The sequence below is a fragment of the Ambystoma mexicanum genome, chromosome 1p, assembly GCF_040938575.1.
Source record: "Ambystoma mexicanum isolate Mex_15411 chromosome 1p, UKY_AmexF1_1, whole genome shotgun sequence".
NCBI classification, from domain to species: domain Eukaryota; kingdom Metazoa; phylum Chordata; class Amphibia; order Caudata; family Ambystomatidae; genus Ambystoma; species Ambystoma mexicanum.
In genome coordinates this window covers 785,761,352-785,787,725 of record NC_090921.1, presented here as the reverse complement: position 1 = coordinate 785,787,725, position 26,374 = coordinate 785,761,352, and the positions used below count along the sequence as shown (strand labels likewise).

The window sequence follows — 26,374 nt, the reverse complement described above, 5'->3', positions numbered from 1 at the left end:
GGGTCCGGAAACAACAGTACCGGTAAGTTTGCCGGTATCGTTGTTTCCGGACCGGCAAACTACGAGTTCTGCAAGCGGGTGCCTTTCAGCGGAACGTCACCCGCTCCTCCCCATTCCCATTGAGTCCAGTGGGACTCAAATGGGAATGGGGAGTAATATTTTCCAGTGCCCGGGAATGGGCAATTACCAGGTCCGCCGGGGCTGTAATGCCCTGATAATTGGCCATTCCCGGTGCCGGAGAATTTATGACTCCGGTGGCAGCCAACCTCGTAATGACCCCCAACTGTGTTGTTTGGGTCAGTACTGGTCACACCTTCATGCCCCTCTTAAGAGTATAGCCTTCCCTCAGCCCACGTTATCACAAAAGGCCAAGTAGGTATATCTTTTAACGGCCCCTGTTTTACCTTTATGATTGCATTTTGTTTTGGTTTGTAGAAGTTTGAGGGCAGAGTGGGCCATTTTACCCCTACTCATCCTTGTACTTCTGCAGAGCAGAATTCAATTCATCAGTGTCTCGGAAGAGAGGCTTGGATTCATGACTCATCTTTCTCTTAGATATTTGCTCAGTAGCTGTGTATTGTCTTGACCCTCTGTTCCCTGGGTTCCTGTTTCATTCACATGGATTCTTGAGCCCTTGGAGCCATCTCTGGAATTCATCACTTTTTAGTTTCTTTGATGCATGGTAAAGACCTTTGAATCCTTGTTTACTCCATGAGTCACTGGGAGTGATATGGATCCACGGATGTTGTCCTGCGTCATTGAATGAGTGGTTTGTGTCCCTTGATTGGTAGACTCTGTGTTTTAACTGTGTTTTTTAATCAGGATTTTGAATCTATAACTCAGTTTCACTGGCTTCCCCAGGAGATGTTTACACCCATGGCTAACTGGTCACTGGATTCTGTTTTGATTTGGCTCATGGATTGTTGGTTTAACAGGGCCCCTGGCAGTTCTTGGGATCTGTTACTCAGAGTTTCCTTGTGTGCTTTTCAATCATCTCTATCCATAATGTATTGTTTTCCTGCAAACATTTGAGCTGTTAGTTTGTAAGGCTGACTGTGTCACTGCTTGGATTCTTAATTCCTTTCTTTGCACTCAGTTGCCAGTGTCCAGTTCTCGCAACTCCATATTGGAGTTGGCTGTGTTTGATCGCCATCAACGAAAGTTTGACAACTTCAGTTCCCTGCTGATTGAATGGAAGTCCTCCAATGAATCCCTGGCATATTTTTCTAGCTCTGAGGATATGCAGATGGTAGCAAAAGGTGATGGAACCGGACAGACCAGGCTACACGGTGAGTATAAAGGTCAAAGGGCAGTACTCTGCACTGACATAGGAGCCTTCTTTCAACTTCATACACCTCATGTTTTCCTCTCTTGCACACCTTTTCCCATACAACCCTAGATTCATTGAAAATGCCGAAATGCACGCATATTCATATTTTTCCTTTCATTTGGATTATCCTTTTTTTGTATTGGGAGGTTTCACTACCTCATATCCCCTTCCCATACCTGTTCACATCCGTCCACATTTTCGCCATTCACATCTCTTAGCCAGATATGCATGTCGACCTTAAAATGTCTATGCATTGACCCTGTATATCTTTTGTACATGTTGACCTTACAATGTCTCTATTTTGAGACTGTGGGCCTCATCACAAGTCTGGCGGTAACCATGCTGGTAAAACCGGCAGGTTGCCGCCGGACTTGCACATTTTACTGGCGCTTGGCTTGCCAGAAACAGTGGGGGATTACAACCCCAGCATTCCGGGAAGTCAGCCACTGGTGATTGTAAATCCCCATTCCCTTTGAGTCCCATAGGACTCAATGGGAATGGGGACCACGGAAGCACTGTTAAAAACAGGGCCAGTGCTTCTGTGAAATTCTGCGCGCGGGTGCCGTTCTGCCCGCCATCCTGGCGGGTGAACGGCACCCGCCCGCAGAGTCGTACTGTGCCGATCCAGTAACAACGGTGCCGGTAAGATTACTGGCACCGTTGTTACCGGACCGGCATAGTTAGAATGATGCCTTGTCTGTCTTTTTTATGTCTTCCTTATGGCTCCATATTGGCAAGAATTACCAAATTTGGCTAATCTTTATGAAATCAGTTTCATACTGGAACTGCAGAACCTTAAGTTTACACTCTGAAATGAATATTGCATTTGTGAAGAGTAGCAGCTGCTTAAATTGAAAGTGACCTATGAGAACTCTTCGGTAAGGAGAGATGTACTAAATTAGTCAATCTTTTTCCTCAACATTCCTTTGATATTGGTCTCTTATGATAGGTCAGTTTATCAAGTGTTGTTCATTATGTTGGGATGGAAATGAGCCTATCCCACCGCCCTAGGCGCTTTCAGGTAATGCGAACACCATATGAGGTGATGTAGTGTACAAGGGGGGAGCAATCTGCACTAGTAGGCAACATGTAGAGGCACTGTATCCCCTAGAAATGGATGCACAACACTGGGAAACACATAGCACACGACTCCATTTTTGTATTAGGCGCAAAACAGTCGGAGCATGAATAGCCCAGCTCACTACGCCCCATCTCATTAAAACAGAATGGATCCACAGAGCCCTGTTTCCATGAAAGTTCACTTCCCCCTCGTCCCTCCAGTGTTGTGAATTTTTAGTATCTACCAATGGAATGCGCCCTGCAAGAGCGTGAGACAACACCAGGCTCCCACTGCACCCATTCATCTCCACTAAACTGCCAGAAGGCCTCTAACCCCCACCCAGCCAGTCCGGAGCCAGCCCCACACCACTGACCCGACTAGCCCACCTTTGCATTCCCCAATATATGCACAACATTTCTGGCCCAACACAAATCAAGTGTCTACAGAAGATCTAGGCATGTGCAACTGTATTTTTCCAAGCATGAAAACACATCTCTTGTAACACGAGGTACAGGGAGGGATAAATTAAAGATGAAAACCCCGGGTGGAGAGCTTGAGTGCGGGAACTGCGGTATCAATGAAGCCCTGAATGTGTGGGTCTGCATGACTGTATTTTATCCTCCCTTCCCTGGCACTATTTCCCATGTCACCAAGGTACCTGCCACAATGATATAATAACTAGGCTTAGCATGTTTAGTTTAGAGAGCAACAATGCAGGCTATGTGTGCCCTGACCTTCATCGAGAGGATGAGCCCAGCTGACCCACGTGGATACTGACCGACGGAAAGAAGCGACCAATTAAAGCCTGGCATCCCCTATGGAACAGGCCCATGTGTAGGGTGCCTCCAATCAGCAGCACCAATTAGTACTGTATGTAATGACTTCCTTTGCTGGTATTTGTATTGTGTACATTTAAATTTTCTTATCCTTGCAACGCAATTTAGTGGCCTATTTCCCTAGCAGGTTGTCTTTATTCGGGAGTGTGCGTAAAAAGAGATCTGCCTCCATTTGGGGACCCTTATGAAGTAATCCCATCACCCCTGTACTTGTAGAGGTTTCCACGTGGCTTCTCTGGAAGGGCCGTCCCCACCTACGGTGACCAGCCCCAAAACGCATATGCTGAGTGGCCCTTGAGGGTGGCATCTTTGCAGAATTCCCACCTGCTTGTTGAAGCGGGGTACGGCCCCAGGAAGAGGCCCAGGCCTGTTGTGGATTCCCCGTGAACTGAGGCTTTCGGAAAAACGTGAGTATAGTCTGCAAGGGATAACAAAGTACGGTTAGGGATGGAGAGCAGTGTGAAACGGATGAACATGCGGTGAATGGAAGTGAGAGTGTATGTTGGTTTGCAGATTGTGGAAGTTTTTATGGCCATTTTTGTTCATTTATTTTTTAAGGAATATTAAGGATAAGGAAAAAGGAATACGGGAGCCTCCTGAGTAAGGGGAGAGGGTGGCACCACGTCGCACTGTCTCGACCAGTGCGGGAAGAAAATATAAGGCGAAACAAAGGAGCTCTGTATAATTAGAGAGCTCAGGAAGAGTAGTGGTTGCTGTTTTAGCTTGTTATTTTAGTTTATTTTTTTGGTGTATTTTAACGTGTATGGAGGAGGCCCAGGAGGAGCGGGTGTGACATGTGTGAGTGCATCAGTGGAGGGAATGAATAAAGAAGCTCTATGGGGGAATGTGGGAGGGGGAAAAGTGAATTGATGTTATTTTTTTGTTATGAACTCTATGACAGCATTAGCTGGTACTAGAGAGACGATTAAGGGGTACATCTTTTAAGTGATAGTGGACGCATCTCTGGTTTAACTGTGGCACAGCAGTACTAGCATAGCCCCGACACAAGACACTTTCCAGCCACGACTATGGGAACAGACACACCCCTAGACCATATATGTAAAGTCCTGCCATATACTGTGAGAAAATTAGAAAGTATCACAGCCAAAGGGCGACTGAGACAAAAGGGGAAAGAATCCCCTGCTCCTGGCCCGAGCAGTGATCCTTTGACAGATGTGCCCTGGACCATATTTCCACCTACTTGACTGCAAAATATAAGCAGAAACAATTCCAGAGTAGAAGGGAAATAAGTTCGAAGAAACTGAGGCACCGGCAGAAGGGAGGGGCGATATCGGAAGACAAGTATAGAGGAGGATGGGGGAAAAGGGAGATGAAAAAGGGGATATACCCGCTAGCTACACGGCCTGCAGAAGGGTACACCAACCCAATATATGTGTCAAGAGGAACTATAATGGCCGCCCCGAGTACTGCCCCTCCTCCACCGTACGTCGCACCCCCTGAGGTGTCAACCCACACAGGGATAAGTGCAAGAGACCTAGAGGTAGCATTAGCCTCCACACACACAGAATTGGCAAGGTTGAGGGCAGCCTGCGAAGCAACACGGGTGGCAGAGGTCCCAATGCTGCCCGCAGGAATGCCCCCACAGCCGCCTGGGGACGAGTCGAAGTTAGGTGATGTCCTGTTCATAATAGACAGTGCACCCATAAGAACCATTCATGTAGAGGGGGACAGAGAAACAGACAATATGGGATATGAGAATGTGGGGTCCCGGAGAGGGGATGAGGAGTATTGGAGTGACTTCGATGACACAGAAGAAGATACAGAGGGAGGGGCCGAACAAGCACCCCTGACTACACCAAGAGTAGAGAGTTTATGAGATGGGAGGTTAAGGGAAAGATTTGCCAGGATAGCATTAGCACGGAAGAAGGGAAGCACAAACAAGGGTGGGAAAGGAAAGGCGAAATTGCAAATGCCCTCAATACACAAGGGCGCAGGGCGACCCCACTATGTCCCCTGGGCCAGATGGACAAAAATAATCTCCTTAAGGCCCTTCCACAACTCACGGCAGGGGTGGGGAAATGGATTTATGCATGCGAGAAAAACAAGAAGGGTTGCCACTAGCAATAGGAGACATTAAGAGCCTGCTAGTAGCAGCAGTAGGAAATCAGGCAAAGACAGTGTGGATTAAAGCTGGGTACCCGGCAGTAACACTGGGTAACGATGCCCATGATGGAACATCGTTCAACAAGATTAGAGCGCAAGTATGGGATGTGCTGCGACAAACGTTCCCAGACACCCCAGACTTACAATCAATAATGCAATGCACAATGGGGGATGAGCAAGACGCTGCGCACCCGGAAGTGGATCGAAAGTGGCTGTTGGGCTGCCACACATCTATCTCGCAGGACCTTTGAGTCACCAAGAGGAAGCGCTGCTGTTCGTAACTCGGACTACTGGACTATTGGAAAGTGCACGTCACCTCGCATACTGGGACACACCTCTGCCACTAACCCCGCCCACTGCCTCACAGAGAGGCTCTCCACTTCCACAAATAACATGGGGCCTGCGCACCCGCGCGCGCACCCAGAAGTGGATCGAAAGTGGCTGTTGGGCTGCCACACATCTATCTCGCAGGACCTTTGAGTCGCCAAGAGGAAGCGCCGCCATTCATAACTCGGACTATTGGAAAGGTGACTCTTGAACTTTAAACACCTAGCGCTCTGCACGCGCAACTTTATAGAACAGCGGTGTTCTTTATTCTGTTCACCCACTTGCCGGAACCCACTGTGGAACTCACTGTGGAACTTATTGTTGCCTTGTGTTACCTTTGCTGGTTTGTAATGCTATCTTCTTCTCTCATAGTGCACGTCACCTCGCATACTGGAACACGCCTCCGCCACTAACCTCGCCCACTGCCTCACAGAGAGGCTCTCCACTTCCACAAATAACATCGGGCCTGCGCACCCGCGCACGCACCCGGAAGTGGATCGAAAGTGGCTGTTGGCTGTTAGGCAGTGAGGTGGTGGCCTCAGGAAAAAAATTAAAATAAAAAAAAATCTTTTTTTCCCAGTATAATTTCAGGTTTTGAATTTGCTCATAAGGCCTTTTTTACTGAACTGCTTTAGGCAGTTATTTTGTGAGCGAGATTACTGGTAACTACTTTTGCCGGGTTCTGGCCTTCAGAGTAAAATTGATTGCCTAAGGCTTCAGGGAATAGTTTTTTTTATTTTTCTTTTGCTATTCTAAAGTGTATTGATTCAATATGGCCACCGTGTTAAGAAATGGGAAAATGTCTTCCAACCCTCATTCCCATTAATCCCAATGCTGGACCCTCAAATGAGGACCAATGCCCACCCGAACCAAACAATGAAAATTATGTGGTTGAACCGAAGGGTAACCTAGTGGATCCAGGGCTGGGGGGAGAAATCAATGGGCCAAATGAGATTTTGATGGATAGAAACCTGGAGGTGGGGGAGACAAAGACTGCTTGTTGAACTTGGGAGTAAATAAATAAAACAAAAAATATACAGATATTATCCAGGAAGTGGAACTATCGCATATGTTTGCCCAGGTGCATGGAAAGGGGAGTGGCCATATGTCAGAGGATGAGGATGTTTCATTTACTCCAGTGGGTTTATCGTTTGACTCTCAAGTTCCTATCCAGACAAGCTTTCTGAGTATCCGAGAGATACCCACTGCACAGCAATCTGTGGAACAATTTGTGGAGACAAAAGATACAAAACTGGACGTCTCGATGATGTCACAAACTGTGAAATTAGAATTGAGTAAACATGTAAGGCTCTCAAGAGGACCTTCCACTCCGGTCAATGTTGCATGTAATGGTGTCGACAATGTTCACCTTTTCAATACTCTCCCTCGAATGCAGACTTTAACACCACATAGAATATTCTCAGCTAGTGCGAAATTTCCCATTCCATCAGCCTCTTTTTTTTCTGAGGCCGGCGGTCAAAAGTGGGCAATGGAGGAGAATATTGATTTGGCTTTGCTTGAGGGGTCGACAAATCCAATGGAGCAAAACAAATTACTGCCATCTCTGCCCGATATGCATTCACCGCCGCCTCGGGCCTCCTTGACTAGTTCCCCAAATCATGTGAACAATGAGCATTTTGAGGAATCACTGCCAGTAAATTCCAGGATACTAAATCTCCTGGACAAGGGGCATGAGTTGACTCATTGGGAAGTCAGAGACCTCAAACGGATTGTATTAGACACACAATCCAAACTCAGTAGGGTTGAAGGATTCCTAATGGGTAAAACATGTGCTGATATTCCAGGAGTAAAACAGACAACCTTGCCTATCCCTGCGACAGCCAAATCCCAGGGATCTCAGACTAGTGAGCACATAAACAATCGTCCCAGTTTTAGTGCGGTTGTAATTACCGCAAGTAAGTCGACAATGACTGACTTAGCGCATACAAACAATGCTCCGAAAATATGCGATGAAGGTGACAAACAAATTCTAAATGTAATGAAAGAGCTCTATCAAAAAATGACAAAGGTAGAACAGAGAGTTTCAACTTTGATTCTGTCTACTACTCTCAAGACAACTGGGGGAGGGGGAAAAGACCCCAGAGATATTAAAATGAACTCCAGACCACCCTGACAGTCCGTCAGTTCTGATAGATCTTATGGAAAAGTCCAACAACACAAATAAATGAGATCCGGGCTCTCAAAATATAGAAGATGTTCCAATGCCAGATTGTGAGGTTTACTCTCCCTCACAACGCCAAAAACGTTTGGCGCTAAAAGCAAAAAAAGGGCAGTTAAAGAAAAATCAAGGTTCTGACAAATGAGGCTGCACTGTCAGATTTGATACAGCTGAATGAAGAAAGCCGAGTGGCTCTGCAGCTTCACAATGTCATTCCTGATTTAAATTCATCCTGTCCAGTTCTGGAAAACTAAAAAAACTAAAAATCACAAAAAACCCTTGAGGGTGGAAATTAAATTTCAGGGCCCGAGTACAGATCTCTTTCCCTACAGGCGAAGGGGGAGGATATTAAAGAGGTGAAACAACTCCAACTATCCAACTTTTATAAAGTACTGGAAAAATCAACCTCAAGCCAAATTTTACCCCAAGAGATCTTGAATCAAAAGGAGGAAGCCCAAAGGAGGAAAACCTGATGACATCAATGGAATCTAACAGACTTGGCTTCACCTCACTACCAGTGGCTGGTAATCGGGATCCGCTACCTCCAAGGGAAGTGGATTCCTGGCTCATGCCGGACAAGGCACCTACCATAAAAATAGAGCTGGGTGACCCCGACAAAAGGGTCGATATGACCCAGGAATTACCAGTGTTAAAAATTGTACCACAACAACTAATAGAGAAAACTGGGAAACATAATAGTGACCTTCCAATGATCATTAAAAAAATCATAATGGGTCTACTACCAGATGTATCTAGGCTCAAAAATCAGGAACAATGGGGAAATCTAAAGGAAGGAAATGTAAGTTCCCTTCATGACCAGGTGGAGGCTCCTATTAACATGAGCTTGCAGGGTGAGCCGACTTTGAAACATCATATTCGGACAACCCTGCCGAGCATGGGGGAAAACTCACAAAGGGTCCAAGATAATTTATCTGAACATCCATTTAACCCCAGAATTACCCAAACAAAACATCAACTGGATGGTGAAGCTAGGTCCTGCCAACAGCCAATAATCCTAATCCACATTAAAGACAGTGATCTGCGCAATATGATTTGGCGGCAACCGGCCCTTCCAGATTACCCAAGTATCCTGTTATACAATCTATGTGATGTTGGTGGTCCGCCCACCCTAAATAGGTCATGTGTTCTCCCACTGTTCAATGAGATCCCAAAACTGAGATTGATTTCCCCGGCAGACATTAGCATGGTGGATTTTATTCACCCTACACGGCTTGACCATGTAAGAATTGTCCCGAGGTCCCAAAACATCTTTGATCTCATAATACAGGAGACTGAACATTTTAACAAGATGGGGTACGACATTCTTATCTTTAGCAACGGTTGGGAGAGCGGTAGGGACTCTAAAGAACAGAAACACAACCCGCTGCCATCGCGGGAAGAGGTTCGTATGCATAAAGAAGTTAATATTCCTGCGAGGGGAGGAGATGACCAAGAATGGAGATGGTTAGCGCTACCGCTGAGAGAATCTATCTCCCAAATTCAATCTATGCAACAGAAAGTTTAGTTGCACAGATTCCACATAATTTTGGCAAATACTCTCATGGAACTCAAGGGGCCATTCAACCTTGATGGCATCCAATGTGATATGTACTCACCTTAAATCTATGGATGTGATTTGTATCCAGGAAACATGGTTGACAGCCCCTCTTCATTTTGACGGATTTGATTGTAGATACCAATTTGCTACGATGGGGCCCCGTGGTAGACCATCCAGTGGCCTTTTAACAGCAGTGAAAACAGCAAATGGTACACGAATAACGGAATCTCTCCCTATTACAAGGAGGGTTATGGCAATTGTCTTAGAGTATAGGATTTCATATTGCTCGACCTTTATGTTGGTAATGAATATCTACTTTAACCCGCTACAAATTGTATTGGACAATATCATCCCGTCCATCCACGCCTGCCTATCGAACATGTTGCTCAAATACAGAGGTCTTGATATTATTGTAGTGGGAGACTTTAATTCGGAAATTAGATATGGCGTGGGGATGAACAAAAGGATGGGTTCCACCTCTTTTAGATCTATGGGGAACTCAGGTCCGATAGATGGGGCTCCCTATGCAACCTCACGCAAAACAATGCAGGGCCATATCTGGTCTAAATTTTTCCATTCTTGGGGACTAACTTATATGAATCCTGTCTTCGATACCTCTGCCAATGAGTATACATGGTCAAATGGCATATATAAATCAATTATTGATCACATGTTTTTTTCTGATAGACTTGCAGCTTCTTGTGCTGATTTTTGTGTGGGTGAGTCCTATACTAGCGACCATAGAACTCTAGTGGCCAAACTGAACTGGAACTACGCTAAACCAACTCAGGATTCCCTTTAAACTACTTTGATGGTGTCGTGTGGGGGGAATAGAATTGTATGGCATGACGGCAATATAGATAAATGAAATGCTGCCTTTGTCTATGAGCACCATTGTACGCCACTGTCCACAAGACTAACACTACTGTCAGTACCTTACTTCTGTGAATATGTTAAATGTCTAATTGTTAGATCTGTAAAATCTAAAAAAATCGGAAACACAAAGCACCAACATGTGCATGTTTATGATCCTGTGATAAGGTTAAAATAAAATGACACAAATCGTCGTATTAGAGCGATTTTAAAATCTAATCAAGATCAGGATACAAAGGTTAAGGCAATTCACCCAATTAAACAAGCAAAAAAAGAACTGGCAGAAAACCCATAAATTGTAAATGCTGGAGAAATATAATACGGCAATGTTAACATCATTAAGAGATTCATCTGACCATCAATTTTGGACGTTAATAAACTCTTTGGAGAAAACACAAGTAATGCTACAAACTGTCTGTGTACAAGAGGACGACTGGGCTACTCATTTTTCCACTCTATATGAGGGGAAGTTTGCTATGACAAATAGCCTAGAGGTAATTAAAAGGGGTAGCTGGACATGTCATTTTGAGGTTGAGGACATTGAAAAACTGCAATTGAAAAAAAATTAGGGCTGCTAATACCTCTCGTGCTGCAGGCCCAAATGGGCTAACTAACTGTACATTGAAGAGAAACCCTGACCTATGGGCTCATGCTCTTTATATATTATTTTTGGATATTATATTGACCCGCTCCATCCCTTGCACCTGGAGGATCTCCCATGTTGTTCCGATATATAAAAAAGAGCACAGAAGGTGTCCTCATAATTATCGTCCAATATCTATCATGGACGCAGACTCTAAAATATTTGCAGGAATAGTCCTTCGGAAAATTGAGGAAAGGGCGGTAATAAATCAGATAAATTGTATACAACAATTTGGCTTTCGAAAGGGGATGGACACAGAAATAGGGGGTTTAATTTTTACTCTCCTCCTGGAGAAGGCGTGCAAAAAAGCAGCCACTCCTATATATCAAGCCTCGATTGATCTTTCCCTCGCGTTTGACAAGGTAGATCGGGTAAGATTGTGGTCTAAATTGGCCCTAATCCATCGGGACTTTTGATCATACTCATAAACTTACATGAAGATTCTGTCATTCAAATTCGCTTAAATTTATCAGGGGATCTGTCACGCTTATACAAACAGGCAATGGATTTAGACAGGGGTGTCTGTTTGCACCCACACTTTTCAATTTATATATATTAGATGTTGATGGGCCTTTAACAGCAGCATCTCCTGTCTCACCAAGGATTGAGGGTGAAAAAAAATCCCGGACGGTTTATGCTGACGATATCCTTTTGATCGATGCCACCCCAGTAGGTCTTCAGTAGAAACTGGTGGCCCTTTCTAATTATGTGGTCAATAATGGCATGATTATCAACGGGAAGAAATCCGTTGTAATTACCCTCACAAATAGGAAAAAACCATCTACTTTCAAATGGAGGAGAGATGGTTGTTTCTTACTTAAGGTCAGATCCCTTTGCTATTTAGGTTTTCAAATTTTTAGTGGCGCTACAACCCACATTTACTGGAATTACTACTTAGACAAAGTAGACAAGTTGATCTTCCAAATGAAAAAGGTCGCCACAAAATACTGCAAATATTCAGTGACCTCGCTACTCAGGTTTTACAACCTTAAAGTTTTGCCTAAACTTCTATATGGCTTTGAAATTCTACCTTTTCTAACTCATCGACTGGCTGCCAAACTGGAATCCAAAATCTGGCGGAAAAAACTTTACTATTTACCGAAGGCTGTTCCAATGTCTGCTATTCGTTTTGAGTTGGGCCTTCTCTCATTAGATAGTAAAATAAGTTGGAGAAGACTAGCCCTATATCGGAGCCTGATTGTGGCAAAAGACAATACTCTATATGCACTTATGGGTTGCAGACTGAGAGCTGGGTCCTCGACATTGAAGTGGCTATTGAATCTACAAATAGATTGTTTGAATTGTTTAGATTCCATCTGTCTTACATCTGAAACCTTGATACTTAATCCTATGAGAGTTAAGGAAAAACTCCAATCGCTGGACTGGGTGAAATCCATGGAAAGGGTCGAGGTTTCTAGGATTTATAAGCAGATTGTATATGATGGAAAGAAAATTGCCACCCCAGAGTCATACTTAACTAAATTCCCTGACCCAAGAAGGAGGGCTGCATACTTGAGATTTCGTTTTCATGTTTTGCTGACATGGGAAATTTTAGGAATTCGCTCAGGTACAACACAGAGAATCCCCTGTCGTTTTTGCCACAGTACTGTAACACCTGAATCATTGAAGCACTTATTATTGAAGTGTCAGGCATTAATTCCCCAACGCCTAACAGCCTATGGTAGATTTGTTCATGATCCATCAAATGTCGATACTGAATATCTATGGTGGAATATGCTTCATGGCAAACTGAATGCATTGAAACTGGCTGTAGTGAAATTTCTGCATGAAGTGTGTAATTTGCCCGCAGCTACACAACTTTAATCACTGGAATGCCTGGGGGAACTGAATCAATGAAGGGATCGGGATTTATATGACAACTGTAAAAATGTTAAGTCAGAATAATATACATAACTTTTAATGTATGTATGTCTTCCTTTGGAAATATGACTTATGTGATAACTCTAAACATCTGTTAATAGGACTAAGGGATAAATATCAGATGTGGTGTTGTATATGTTGAATGTAAAATAGGTTTTAACTGTTTTTCTGTCTATTTTATTAATCCAAATTGGATATCCTTTTTTGTATAAAAAAAACTATTTTGCGCTTCTTTTATAAAGGTTTATAGTCTGTAAACCAAACGCAAAATAAAAAAGGGGTTCAAGAGATGTGGAGAGCAGAAACAGGCAAAACCTGGGATCAATTGACGTCCTTGTTTTATTTTATTGTGAAATGAGGGATACCTAAGGAATATGTGTCTGCCTTACTGCATGTGTTATTGCTCCTTGCTGCACTAGGTATTGTCAAATGCAAGGGACATGATCCCTTGCAGTCTTTTCTCTTTGTCCTGATGACCGCCATCAGCCTATGGCTTTGGTACCTTGGATATTTTTAGTTTGAACTTTTAGCAAAGAAAGCACCAATGCACGACGCCGAACTGTGAACTTTTGAACTTTTCTATACCCCTCTGAGAACTTTGGAAATGTGACTTTTGTCCAACTACAGAACAACCGCCTATGAACTCTTGGACTACCGAGCGCCTAGCTCTGCGCATGCCATGCCCCACCAACGCCCAGTGAACTGGCCCGTATCCATCAACTCCTACACAGATGAAGAGGGTGTGGCATCGGTCAGGCTCTCTGGAACTCTACACTCGAGCGTGAGCTCTGGGTGTCCATTATGACGGGTTATGTGACTACTGTTGTTATTATCAGTTCATTGATTTGTTTCCATCTCACTGTGACTGCTGCTTTCCTCACAACTTATCATGAAAACTATGGTCCCTCTGCTTATCCCTAGGTTCACAGTGAGAATATCTACCTGCACCTCACCTGCCAGTATGTCTGCATCTTTAATATTACTGACAATTATTTATTTATGTATTACATTTGCTGAAAGCACCCAGACCCGGAAGTATCACAGCGCTAGTTCATATTAAGTACAGTACATACAGTAGTACAGTCAATTTCAAGGTGGAAACAGTTAGGCATATTTGTTAAACATAATTGTTTTCAGTAGTTTTTGAAAGTTGAGGTAGGAGGGCTCCTCTTGGATGCATGGAGGCAGGGCATTCCACAGCGTAGGAGCTATGACTGTGAAGCTTACTCCACCTGCTCTGTGTCTGGTGAATCTCGGTGAAGATAGGGAGGTGGAGGATTGCAGGCAGCGTGGTTTGTGTCTTTTGGCAATCAGCTGGTTGAGGTAGGTGGGAGCAGTGTTATGTATGCATCAGTGGGTGAGTGACAGTATTTTAAACTCAATGTGAGCTCTAATTGGGAGCCAATGGGCTTCGTGTCTCATGAGGGAGATGTGGTCAGATCATTTCATCCCCCACACAGCCCGCAGGGCATTGTTTTCGATGAGTTGTAATTTGGTGATGTTTCTTTGTAGAGGTACTTGCGAGAATGGCATTGCAATAGTCCAGTTTACTGCCAATTCGGGCCCTTGCTAGCGTGAGGCAGTTTTCAGGGAACAGGAATTTTCTGCTAATGTTGATGAGTTAGGTAGGTAGAATAGACTGGCGAGGATGAAATGGCTTTGACATGCTTTTGCATGGTGAGTTCCAAGTCAAGAATGACTCATAGGGTTTTCACATGGCTAGAAACCGGGGTGTTATTTCCATCAATAGAGAAGGAAGAGAAAGCTGCGTCAAGGTGTTTGAGGTGGTGACGGGAACCTGCAATAGGGAGCTTGGTCTTGTCATCATTTAAACACAGGTGGTGGTTTGCCCTGCATGCCTGGATAATGCTGTAGACCTGGTTGATATAGGCAAAGTCTAGGCTGTGTTTGCCGGTAAGTTTCAGTAGGACTTGCGTATTATCATCAGAATTAGTGTAGGTGATACCAGAGCTGTCGAGATGGTTAAAAAAGGGTTGGGATACATGTTGCATAGCGTGGGAGAAAGACAGGATCTTTTGGGGACATCATATGCGGCAGGGATAGGGTCAGCAGCTTCAGATCCAGCGTAGATCCTACAGGAGTGTTAGCTCAGAAAGGAATTAATCCAGTTACCTGCATCGTTAGAGAGGTTAAAGCTGGAGGTAAGGTGGTGGCAGAGTATGTCATGGTCAAGGAGATCAAAGGCAGCAGATAGGTCAAGCAGGAGTAGGATAGCTAGATCTCCTGTGTCACGGACGTTGTTGAGCTGGATCTTAAGGTCAAGGAGAGCTGTTTCTATACTGTGTCTCTGTCTAAACCCAGATTATCATGTACTAAGGAGGTTGTGGGTTTATAGGTAGGTTTGGAGTTGGATATAGGCGGTACGATCAAGAATTGTCAGGAGGAATGGTACAGCTGTGATAGGGCAGTAGTTGGTGGGGAAGGTGGGGTCAAGCAAGGGTTTTTTGAGGAGGGGTGTGACCCATCCCTCTTTGATGTTTTTTGGTATGGTGCATGTGTCGAAGGAGGCATTTATGGATTTGGTAATCATGGGTGCAAGGGGGTCCACACACATTTTAATGATGTGGGAAGGGCAGGCATCTCCTTTGCAATTGGATGTTTTGAGGGGGAGGATGGTGGTGAGGATGTCAGTTTGAGAGATAGGGGAGAAGTGGAAGGTGTGTGTGGGTGGTGTGGGTATGGCAGTCAAGGGGTGGGCTTCTAGCTAAGGAGAAGACTCATCCTTGGTGGGCAGGGATGATTTTTTGAGGATGGTTTTGTTCCTGAGATTGAGGGTCTTGTTGGCAAGAGCGGACTGGACGAGGGAACACCGGGCTTTGTTTTTTGGGGAAGCTAATGCTAGGGGGTGCTGGTGATTCGAGCTCCTTAAAGATTTTGAAGAGCTCTCTGGTGTTAGAGCTGGCGTCATTGATTATGTGTTATAGATGTTGGCTTTGGGGGTGATAACAGTTGTTTTATAGGTGTTAGAAATAGCGAGAAAGGCTTCTTTGTTCATTTGTGAGGTTTTTTTTCTCCAAAGGTGTTCTCAGGCTCTTTTTTAGTTTGCATAGGGTGGTTAGTTCCTCTGCGAACCAGTTTTGGTTGTTACATTTTTTTGGGATAGTGGTTTAGAGGGGTGCTTGCTGGTCGAGTGTGTGTAAGAGTTTAGCATTGTAGCCGGAGACAATGGTTTCAGGGTCAGCACTATCCGGCAGGAGTGCAAAGGAGGTATGGATGGTTGGCTCCAGCATCTCCTTAGTCAGTTTACAGGTTTGTCTTGCTGTGATTGGGAGGCGGTTGCAGACATTATGGGCAGCGTTCAGTAGATGGGACATTGTGAAGAGTATCAAAGAGTGGTCGGTCCAAGGCAGGGGGTCAATAGCAGTGACTTTGAGAATGTATACACCTACCTCATGACTTATCTTCTAAATTTCCCATAGCCCCAATTCCCTTCAAATGGGGCAATGTTTGCCTAAATCTCAAGCTGGTTACTTGATCCCCTGGACCCAAAACCTGAAGTGACACACACCCCCAGTTAGGTTTTATGTGTCCTCCTAATTTCCCCACTGCCAACCAGGTGCTCAAGAAGCTAGCCTCCTTCCATCTCTCTGCTCAGGCTACTGCCCTTGTTTGCTATGTCAACTGGGGTCTGCTATACTTGGGAAATAGCAAGTGTTGATTCTACTTGTCTAACAACACTGGTATGATCATTAATAATGTTACCTTTGCTTTTGACCCCAATTTCTCATTTACCCAATCTGGGTACACCACATATTCTGGAACCTACTTCATATGTGGGGACAAGGCTTACCACTGGCTGCCCATCAACTGGGTTGGAGTTGTTACATGGGATATGTCCTGCCTGCTGGGCGCCATACCCGCTCCTTCCCAACTCAGCCATGCTCCTTCCCAACTAGGCCACGCCCTTGAAAATGTTCCACCTACAAAGGATTTATCGGCAGGATGGACTACCTTATAGTGGCCCTGGGAATCAAGGTAAACCGAGACCACCTGACTCAGCTGTCTCGGCGGTTCAACGATATTGCGACTGATACTGCAGCCTCACTCCCAATGTTGTCCCAGGAACAAATCTCTATCTGCACCATGGTATGCCAGAATCATATGGCACTAGACATCCTCCTAGCATCATAAACGGGCGAATGCTGCACTTTCATACCCAGCTACGCCAGAACTATCTCATACATCATCACTCAAATCTGCACTACCATAAGCCTCCTCCACAAAAGCCCTGAGGCAAGTTGGTCATTTGGGTCCTGGATGCTAGACATCGTGGGACCACTTGGTGCATCCATCAGTCAGATTCTGCTCATAATTGTGGTTCGGATTCAGTCATATCTAATAATGAGCTGTAAATGTCTCTATTATGGAGTTTGCGCCCACTGCTCCGAAGTTACCTAAACCACAACTGTGTTTTACTGCCACACGAGTGAAGAAGTTCAACGATATGACATGCCAGAATGTGATGTCTGTTCCCCCACAGATGTAATAGATGAGACTGGAGTGAAGGTCTCATAGAAGGGAATTGTGGGGGAAGCCCTTAATTTGAAAATGTTAATGAACTAATGTTAATGATGTGCTTCTAATGCATACTGCCATGTTTACCAATTGTCTTACTGCCATTTCAAAGTGAGCCCTATGTCCCATTGCGCATGTCTTAACACTAACAGCCCCATTCCCTAGCGTGCAGTAGTGCTCACTCCACAAAGCTCACCTCTAACGTGTTTCCCTTTTGGTATTAGTAAGCATGTTTAGGCTGCCGCTTTCCTTGGCAAGGCGGCTCTAGTATACATCATATAGTAAGCGAGATTGCCTACTCAAACTGTGTGAGAACTGTAGCGGTAGCTTCCCTCGCATGAATTACTGTATCATTATATATCTTCCTGATTGTATTTTTGTGCAGAGTGTGAGAACGTAGCTTTTGGCTTAGACCCGTATGCTGGGCCTCATTACTTGTCCGGTGGTAACCCTGCCGGGAAGTCAGGCGCTGGTGATATTGTTATTCCCCATTCGAAACGAAGCACTGACACCATTCTTAACAGTGCCGGTGCTTTCATGATGGCTTTGCTTACCATGACTGCTGTGCCCAGCAGGGTCAGACCTGTCGGGCACAGCAGCTCCGGCAGGCAAACCCATAGTTTGTTGGTCCGTAAAGGGTGCCGTGAGCTTACTGGCATCCTTATTTCCAGACCGGCAAACTTGGCATGAGGCCCACTGTCCTTCTACTTCACACTTTGTTTCTGTAAGAGAATTTGTCATGTCTACGCATCCCTCTCCTTTGAAAGGAATGTGGACTATGTTGAATAAAAGCCACGTCTGGGGGAGCAATGGGTTGATGCATTGAGTTTCGTATTACTGCTGTTTGTTGCTATCCTGTGCCTTTGCTAATGCTAATAGAATCGTTCACCATTCCATCAGAATTATCTGTGGGTATTTTTCCTTGACAAGATAGAGTCCAGCAGCTTTTTGCATCAGCAAAAGGTAGGCGGATGCCATAGGAATCCATGTTAAATGCTGACTGCAATGCATACACGGATGGCAGCGTTTACTCAGTTTGCACGGCAGAGTGCAAAGGGGTGGCATACAAGTGGTTATGCTGCCTTTCTGCCCTCAGCGTTTGCACTCTGCCATGCAAATGAGGAACATTTGGTGGCAGGGCGGGGACCTGTGTTCCTAAAAATATAGAAGTAACGGGTCCCATGAAATGACAAGAGACTTGAATGTGAACTCCATTGAACTGTGATGTTGAGAAAGTGAACCAGACTCCTAGAAAATAGTACGGTAGTTAGGTGCTACTGTCCCAGAATTCTATAAAGAAATAGAATTCCCTGTATCCAAGCTTTTAAAATAAGTTTAACCATGTCAACCCCACAAAAACATTGTTGTATCTATGCCACCCTAAAAACCAATAATGTGTTACAACAGCCAGTGACCACAATTAGTCCGAGAACAAGAGGATACATAATTGAGCAAATATTGTTCTCTGATTTCAACACTTGTTGATGGGTTCAGTGAATAGTTTAGTTCCAAACTTTATTTCAAGAATTGTTTTTGCTAGAATAGTCATTCGTATTTGTTTTTCTGTGCATAGATGTTTGCGCAAAATTGGAATGAAAACATTAGTTAGATAATAGCAAGTAGGTTGCGTTTTCATTTCTGTATACAAGTTGCTTGCATTCATGTGTAATATTGTGGGGGATATGAAAGTTAGGGGAGCCCCTTCAATATGTTATTGTATTATTTTAAATAAAACATCATACTTAAAATAAAAGCAGCCTGTTTCTTGTCCCAGATTCTGGAGTGGGATTGTCGTGGTGCAGGGTATTAGATCAGGGATATTTCTTCGTAAACAAATTACTAGAAAAGTATATGTTTCATAGATGGAAGCCATTCCAACTGACCACATGTCTTTCTTAAATACTTCATAACAGTTTATTCAGTGGCTCCCTTTCTATTTGGAGCATTTGTTTCCGGCTTTGTGCTCAGTGGTTTCCCTTTCCTTTCTCATTGTAGTTTAGCTCTATCGTGAGCAGTAATTTATTAAAACAGCAGAGTAACCTTCCATGCCTGACAGGTTCAGTTAGCAGTGAATAGAGAAGATCTCCACACAAGGGGGAAAATCAGTCCCTTGCAATTGTTTATTTTTTGGTGAGTCATATCGCTCTTAATGCTGGACCCCTCCAGCTGTAAGTGCCGGGCCGGGGATCGAACCCATGTTGCATGGCTTTATCTTGTTTCCAAGGCTCTTTGATGTTGCTGTTTCCTTTGCCTGAGACCTACCCGAATGTTAAGGGCTGGATCAGTCATTTACAAACGGTACTTTTAATGCCACACTTCAGCCACTTTCGCCCTCATTTCAATTATGAGTTTCAGCCCTAGGAATGTTCCCTGTTGTGGGCATGTGTTTCACGAACTACTGCCTGTGGAAAAGGTCCACATTACGAGTGTGGCAGTAAATCGGCATTAAATCCACCCATTTACCGCCAAGATTATTTATTGTTACTGCCACTTGGTCCCGTGGGCTTACAACATGATTACGAGTGTTGGAATGGTGGTGTACTTTTCCATTTTTGGAGTGCATAGGTTGTTGTTTGGCGGATTTACGATGAACAGCAAATATATGGTAAATCTGCCGGTTTCTGGCCTTAAAGTGGAGGATTTACCTGCAACATCATTTGAAAATATCAAGATATACAAAGAATCACTATTGATGAAGAGCACTGACATTTCCAGTATAAGATGAAAAGCAAATTGAGAGTTTCACGATTCCTCAGCGAGACTCTATTCAAATAACACTGGGTTAAAATGCATTAAAAAAAGCTGTATTTCTTTTTAAAAAAAGCTTTGCTTTAGTGAAGAATGCAAACAGAAATCACAATAAAATTATGTATTTGAGTTTTTCATCTAAGAATTTGGGAATCACTAAATTGAGAAAGGAACACTTTTATAGCATTGCTCCTGAAGACAACTTTAGGTTTCAGACAGCTGAAACACGTTGATATTTTAGAAGCGATTTTACCGTGCATGGTACAGATGATATAATTTTATCTAAACTTGTGCAATTATGTTGTTCATTTGTTCAAACACATTTTAAATTATTGATGTTCGTTTTTGAAACTGCTGAATGAAACATTTATCTGGGTCAAATTGACATTCTGTTTTGTGTAGTATGACATATTTATAAAATAAATACTTTGAACATTTGAGCATGTAGAGTGCACATAGACAATTCCTTAAGTATGTGTGTATAATGTTCACCTTTGTGCTTTTCTCAGGCCATCAGATCCTGCAAGTGGAAAATATGAAAGGAACTTTGTTTGTCACTGTCAGCTCCAAGGGATATGTGGATGGAGTCATCCCTACAGTGAGTTCGGAATTTCATTTTCTGAGATGGAGAGAGTGTGACCATGAGAACAGTGTTACCATGCACAAAGTGCGATTGCACAGAATATTTAATTCTGAACAGAGACTGACATAACATGCAGCCACACAGGGCACACAGTGCGTAGACAGTCTCATTACTTAGATAGAGTTCTGAGAAGCTACTGCAGCATCAGTCATACTCAAAGGGCGCATAGATCAAAAACGGCCAAATGACTTGACATGACAGGCAGCGGAGAACAGGCAATACCTCATTTCATATCTAGCCATGGTGCATAAAGCAAAGACTTCCACATCATAACCCAAGCAGCCGGTTTAGAGCAGAGGCTCCTGTATCACTTACACAGACAATAAGCTCTGCCAAAGGCTGTAACATCTCTTTCTAAACAGCGAGTAGAGAAACAACGATTACCCAGGCTGAGTGTATTGAAAAGAGACTGTATCTTAACTGACCTGAGCAAGAAGCACAGATCAGTGAATGCCACATAAGCAGTGATTGTCTTGTATACTGTGTAGGAAAAGAACATTTACCGAGAAGGAGTCTCCTAAACAGAGACTTTCACATGAAATTCTAATTGAAGAGGTGACCTGCTGGGTGGTGGATTAGTGTAATGTTGGTATTGATGCCTCTTGTTCTCAGCACCACCACACTCTTCTTTTCAGGTACCTCTTGTGCCTAAGTCATCTTTCCAAATGAGTAACCTCTTCCTCTTCTTAAATTCTCTAGGACTGGTCCCTCCTGCCAATGTCTGCAGTGTTGGAGCTATTACTGGTGGAGGATGTGACTGTGGCGCCAGCCAAGGCCACAATATTTAATCACCAGGACCTTAAGGTAAGTGTGGGAGAGTGAGAGATCTGCCAACCTTAGCCTGCGCCGGACCCAGACAGAATTGTGAATGATAGCAAGTACCACATTTAGTTAGAATTGTGAACATTAGCCTCCATCGCATCTAGATAGGATTGTGGAGGTTAGCAAGTCCCACACTTAGATAGTATTCTGAATGTTAGCAAGTGCCACACTTAGATAGAATTGTGAACATTAGCCTGCGTCACATCTAGACAGGATTATGAATGCCGGCCAGTGCCACATCTAGATAGAATAGCGAATATTAGCCATTGCCACATCTAGACTGCATTGGGAATATTACCAATGCCACATTTAGATAGAATTGTGAATGCTGGATTGATTTGCATATAGACAGGATTTTGAAGGTGGGCCAGTGCCACATCTGGATATAATTGTGAAAATTGGTGTGCGTCATATATAGACAGGATTGGGAATATTAGCCAGTGACGGATCTAGATAGAAATGCAGACATATTCACGTGCCACATCTAGAAAGAACATTGAAATTTAGCACATTTCACTTCTAGATAGCGAGGCCAATAACCAACCCACTAACAATTTCACCCCTCTGTATACACCTCTCAAACTCTAACCAAACACAACCACAACCCTAAAGCACAACAAACCGCACAAACTTCACTACACTGCAACAACAAAACAAACCACACATAGCTTCCCACAACAGCACACAACAGCTACCGACCGAAAAGCACCCCCTAGCTCAGCGAATGGTGTTAACCGAACTAAAGCTGCCAACAGCACATCACTGCTCTCTTGAACTTATCCCGCTCGTTCTCACTAACTTCACCCCCCACACCCTTTCCTTTTCAGATCTGCTAGAGCGCTAGGGGACCACTCCGGTGGTGATAGTGCGTGGTACAAATAACCTTTAAAATTAACATTAACCTTCCTGAGGACTATCATTTGGGCCTAGATGTGGAGATAGGAGTGCATTGAGGAGCAGTATGGAATGCCAAGCCTGAGGATAAGCAGATGGATGTGACCGGCTGATCATGCAATCTGTCAAAGAGGGATTGTTTTGGATTTCTATTTTATGGAGCTTTAACTTTGGAAACCAACTAAATCTCATGAACATTTTAACTGTTTTTAAAGACATTCCTGGAACTTGTGATATAGCTACCTTTGAGGCAGAAAAAACCTTTCTGCAAAGTACAGGTCCGTCAGCCAAAAACAAGGCTAGGGAACATTTCCAGGTTGTACACTAATTTCTTTCTCCCAAATGTGGGAAAGCTCCCTCCCTTGGATATTTCACAGGAGCATTGCAGTGCACTTAACATGTTTTCATTACTAAAGTAGCCCGCATTCAAGATGCTATTTCTATGCCCAAAATGATCCTGACCACTTCAGATCCTGCACATTCACTTAAATTGCCCAGCTTAACACCTGTGTATGTCTCCTTTGAAGACTCTTTGACCCACTTGCCGTCTTCAAGATGCCTTCCCAGCCTTTGTGGGTAGTTGCTACCCTGATATTTTGGTAAGAGTCTTGGTCGAATTTATTAACAAGTCTCTGTCAGAGGGATTTGTTCTTGAGCCTTTTAAGCAATCAGTGGTAACCCCATTGTTCAAAAAAGAATTATCATCCGATTGCTGGTCTGATCTAAAATCTTGGAACACATTGTTATCTCTCAGCTTAACAGCCTTCAGAAATGCATGCGATTCTCAGCATTATTCAGTCAGATTTTTGTTCTACTCATGGAACAGAGACAGCTGTACCTAGTGTGGGACAATATTTTTGCACATTCTGACGAGGGGTATCAAACGTTGCTGGTGATGCTTGATCTCTCTTTAGCTTTTGATACTGTAAGTATAGCAAGTCTCCCAACCGGTTTTGTCTCAAGTTGTTGGTATCGCCAAAGAAGCTATATGTTGGTTCAGTCTTTCTTGGATAAACCTTCTCAGAGAGTTAGAATAGGCCCCTTTCTGCCCCTGATGGTTCCTCTATTCTGAGACATTTTTCAGCGCTTACCTGTCTCCTCTTTGGTTTAATGTGTATATTCAGCCTCTTCTAAAGGTTTTGCTAAATATGATCTACTTCATCATTCTTATGCTAATGATGCACAGCTTTATGTTAGAGCCAAGGGATCTAGTGAGGATTTTATTAATCTTTTGAGCTGCTGAGATGCAATCAAAAGTTGATGATTCACAGTGGACTCCAACTTAACCCAAATAAAATGGAGGTTTTTCTTTGTAGCCTTAAGCATCAGTTTAATAATTAGATAGCCTGGCCGGCCTTCCCAAAGCTATTTGGTTTTTTCACTTTTTTTGTCAAAAAAGTAAAACATCTTGGGGATTTCTTACAAGCATATATTCAAAATCAGAGAAGTAGTAAAGACCTCTTTCTACACACTTTGACTACTTGGTCATGTCCTTTGTTCTCCACAGAGAAATATGCTATTCTGGTGGGGTCGTTGATAGATCCCAAAATGGAGTATGTGAACACTGAATATACTGGCATCCCAAAGTATCTGATTCATTGCCTTCAGTGAGCTAAAAATACTATTTTCCAGCTTCCCTGTGGCCTCTCCCACTGTGACTAAGTCACACTGTTTAGGCAGCCTCTATTTTGGCCTCCTGTGCATTATATGATTTCATTCTAAGTCCTGTGTCTAGTCTTTAAATGCCCACAAGAATTTTCCCCTAAGTACCTATAAAGACCAATTAGTTTGTATAAAGTCCCCCATCTGTGAGCTTGGCGGATCCCACGAGCTGGCGGATGTTTGGGCATCCAATATGGATGCTGCCATGAAGACAATTAAATAGGAAGATGCATGTGCCGTGAGCAGATAACAACCATCTAGGCCAACCAAAAAATAAACCACGTGGCCCAAGAAAGAAAGGGTTGATGTGACAATGCCTTGCCTGAAGTGAGGGTATGATTTGCTGCAAAACACTGACTGTCCGGCTATGGGGCACACATGCGGAAGGTGCAGAATTTCCAACCATTTTGCATGAGTGTGTCATGCTCCTGTGCCTGCTGCGCCACCCAGAGGCCTAGACAGACTCGGCCAGTTGCCCGAAGACAGCTGCAAAAGGCAGCCCAGATAGAGCCGGTCGAGGAGCAGAAGGAGCAGTTTTGCGAGGGGGTGAAGATTGAAGATGTGTTCTTCATATCCAGTGTGAAGGACATCAAACAGAAGCAGACACGCCAGCCCTGATTAAAGGTGTGTGAGAATGGAACGAATGCCCTGTCCTGATTGACACAGGAGCATCAGTCAATGTGATGGCCCAGTCGCACTACGATACAGTGGATCGTTCTCCTGAGTTCGGCGATTCCAAGGTGCACATATTTATGTTCGGTGGCAGTACTCCCCTCCCACTTGAGGGGATGTTTGTCTTGAATGTTATGCACGAGGGGATGAAGATCAAGCAAGGTTTTATGTCACCAAGGTCAGTGAAGATACACTTTTGACCTGTGCTGCGGCTGAGGCCCTAGAAATTGTAAAATTTGCATTTGGGGTGTACAAGGAAGATGTTCAGTCACTGGTTGCCAAATTCACAAATGCGTTTTCAGCAATTGGACTGATAAAGGGAAAAACAATCCGCCTACACACGACGAGTCAGTGCAGCCTGTGGCACTAAAACATTAAAAAGAGTCCCTTTTCATCTGAGGGAAAAAGTTGAGAAGGAACCGGACAATCTGGTCAAGCTAGACATTATCGAGCAGGTGGAAGGTCCCCTCACCATGGGCTTCCCCAATTGTGGTGGCTCGCGAGTCGAAGCAACACGACTGAGTATGCATCTGTGTGGACATGCGCCTCTCCCAATAAAGTCATCAAGCGGGAGAGGCATATAACACCTACCCTAAATGATATTGTGGCAGACTTGCAGGGGGCAGTATTCTTCTTCAAGCTGGACCACAGAGCAGGGTACCACCAGCTGGTTCTGCACCCGGAGTGTCGGTGCATCACAACTTTCACCACCCACAAGGGGCTCTACAGCTATAAGGGGCTCAGTTTTGGGGTGACCTCCACAGATGAAGTCTTTCCAAATTCATTGGGCGCTTGCTGGCTGGCATCCCTGGCGCTATAAACATTAGTGATTACATTTTGGTCTTTGCATCTGAAAAGGCTAGAGAAGGTGTTGGACCGCCTCTGCACACTCAGACTCATCATGACATGGAGAAGTGTGAGTTTATTCAAAAGAGACTCAAATTATTCGGGTTTGTATTCCAGGATGGAGGAATCTCGTCTGATTCAGCCAAGGTGAACGACATTAAGGAAGCCAGACCCCTAGGAAACGTGTCAGAGGTGCAGAGGTTCCTGGGAATGGTAACATACTGTGTTCGCTTCATCAAAGGTCTGGCAACAATATTTGAGTTGTTACACAGCCTAGCAAAGAAGGACACCCGTTGGAGGTGGTCCTCTCTAAAGCAGTCGGCATTTGAGGAGATCATGGAGGCGCTGACTGCTGACAGCACCATGACATTCTTCAACCCAGAGATGGCCTCAGAGGTGGTCGTGGATGCAATCTTGTTCGGGCTCGGGGCTCTGCTGACCCAAACTGACAGGTGGGCTTGTCTGAGGCCAGTGGCATTTGCCAGTAGGGCATTGTTGGCAGCTGAATAGCAATACTCGCAGATCAAGAGGGAGGCTCTGGTGGTATTGTGGGGTTGCCAGCATTTTCACCTGTATATTTATGGTCACCCTGTAACCGTGGTGATGGATCATAAGCCCCTGATTCCTATTATGGCCGGCTCCTCGTCCAAGACGCCGGCCAGGATTGAAAAGTGGTTGCTGGCTTTGTTGGCATACCAAGTGCAATTGGTCTATTTTCCTGGCCATGACACACTGCAGAC

The 26,374-nt window shown here is 44.2% G+C and overlaps 1 protein-coding gene across 2 annotated transcripts in view; it reads left to right on the top strand.

The window, feature by feature from the left end:
- The window catches only part of NUP210L (nucleoporin 210 like), a 1,198,481-nt gene that overhangs the window by 517,935 nt on the left and 654,172 nt on the right, over positions 1-26,374 (top strand). For both annotated transcript variants that reach the window (XM_069651587.1, XM_069651595.1), the window contains exons 17-19: positions 1,097-1,289; positions 20,605-20,693; positions 21,438-21,542. In XM_069651587.1, coding sequence (XP_069507688.1) covers positions 1,097-1,289; positions 20,605-20,693; positions 21,438-21,542 — 387 coding nt within the window. The remainder of the gene's footprint in view (positions 1-1,096; positions 1,290-20,604; positions 20,694-21,437; positions 21,543-26,374) is intronic.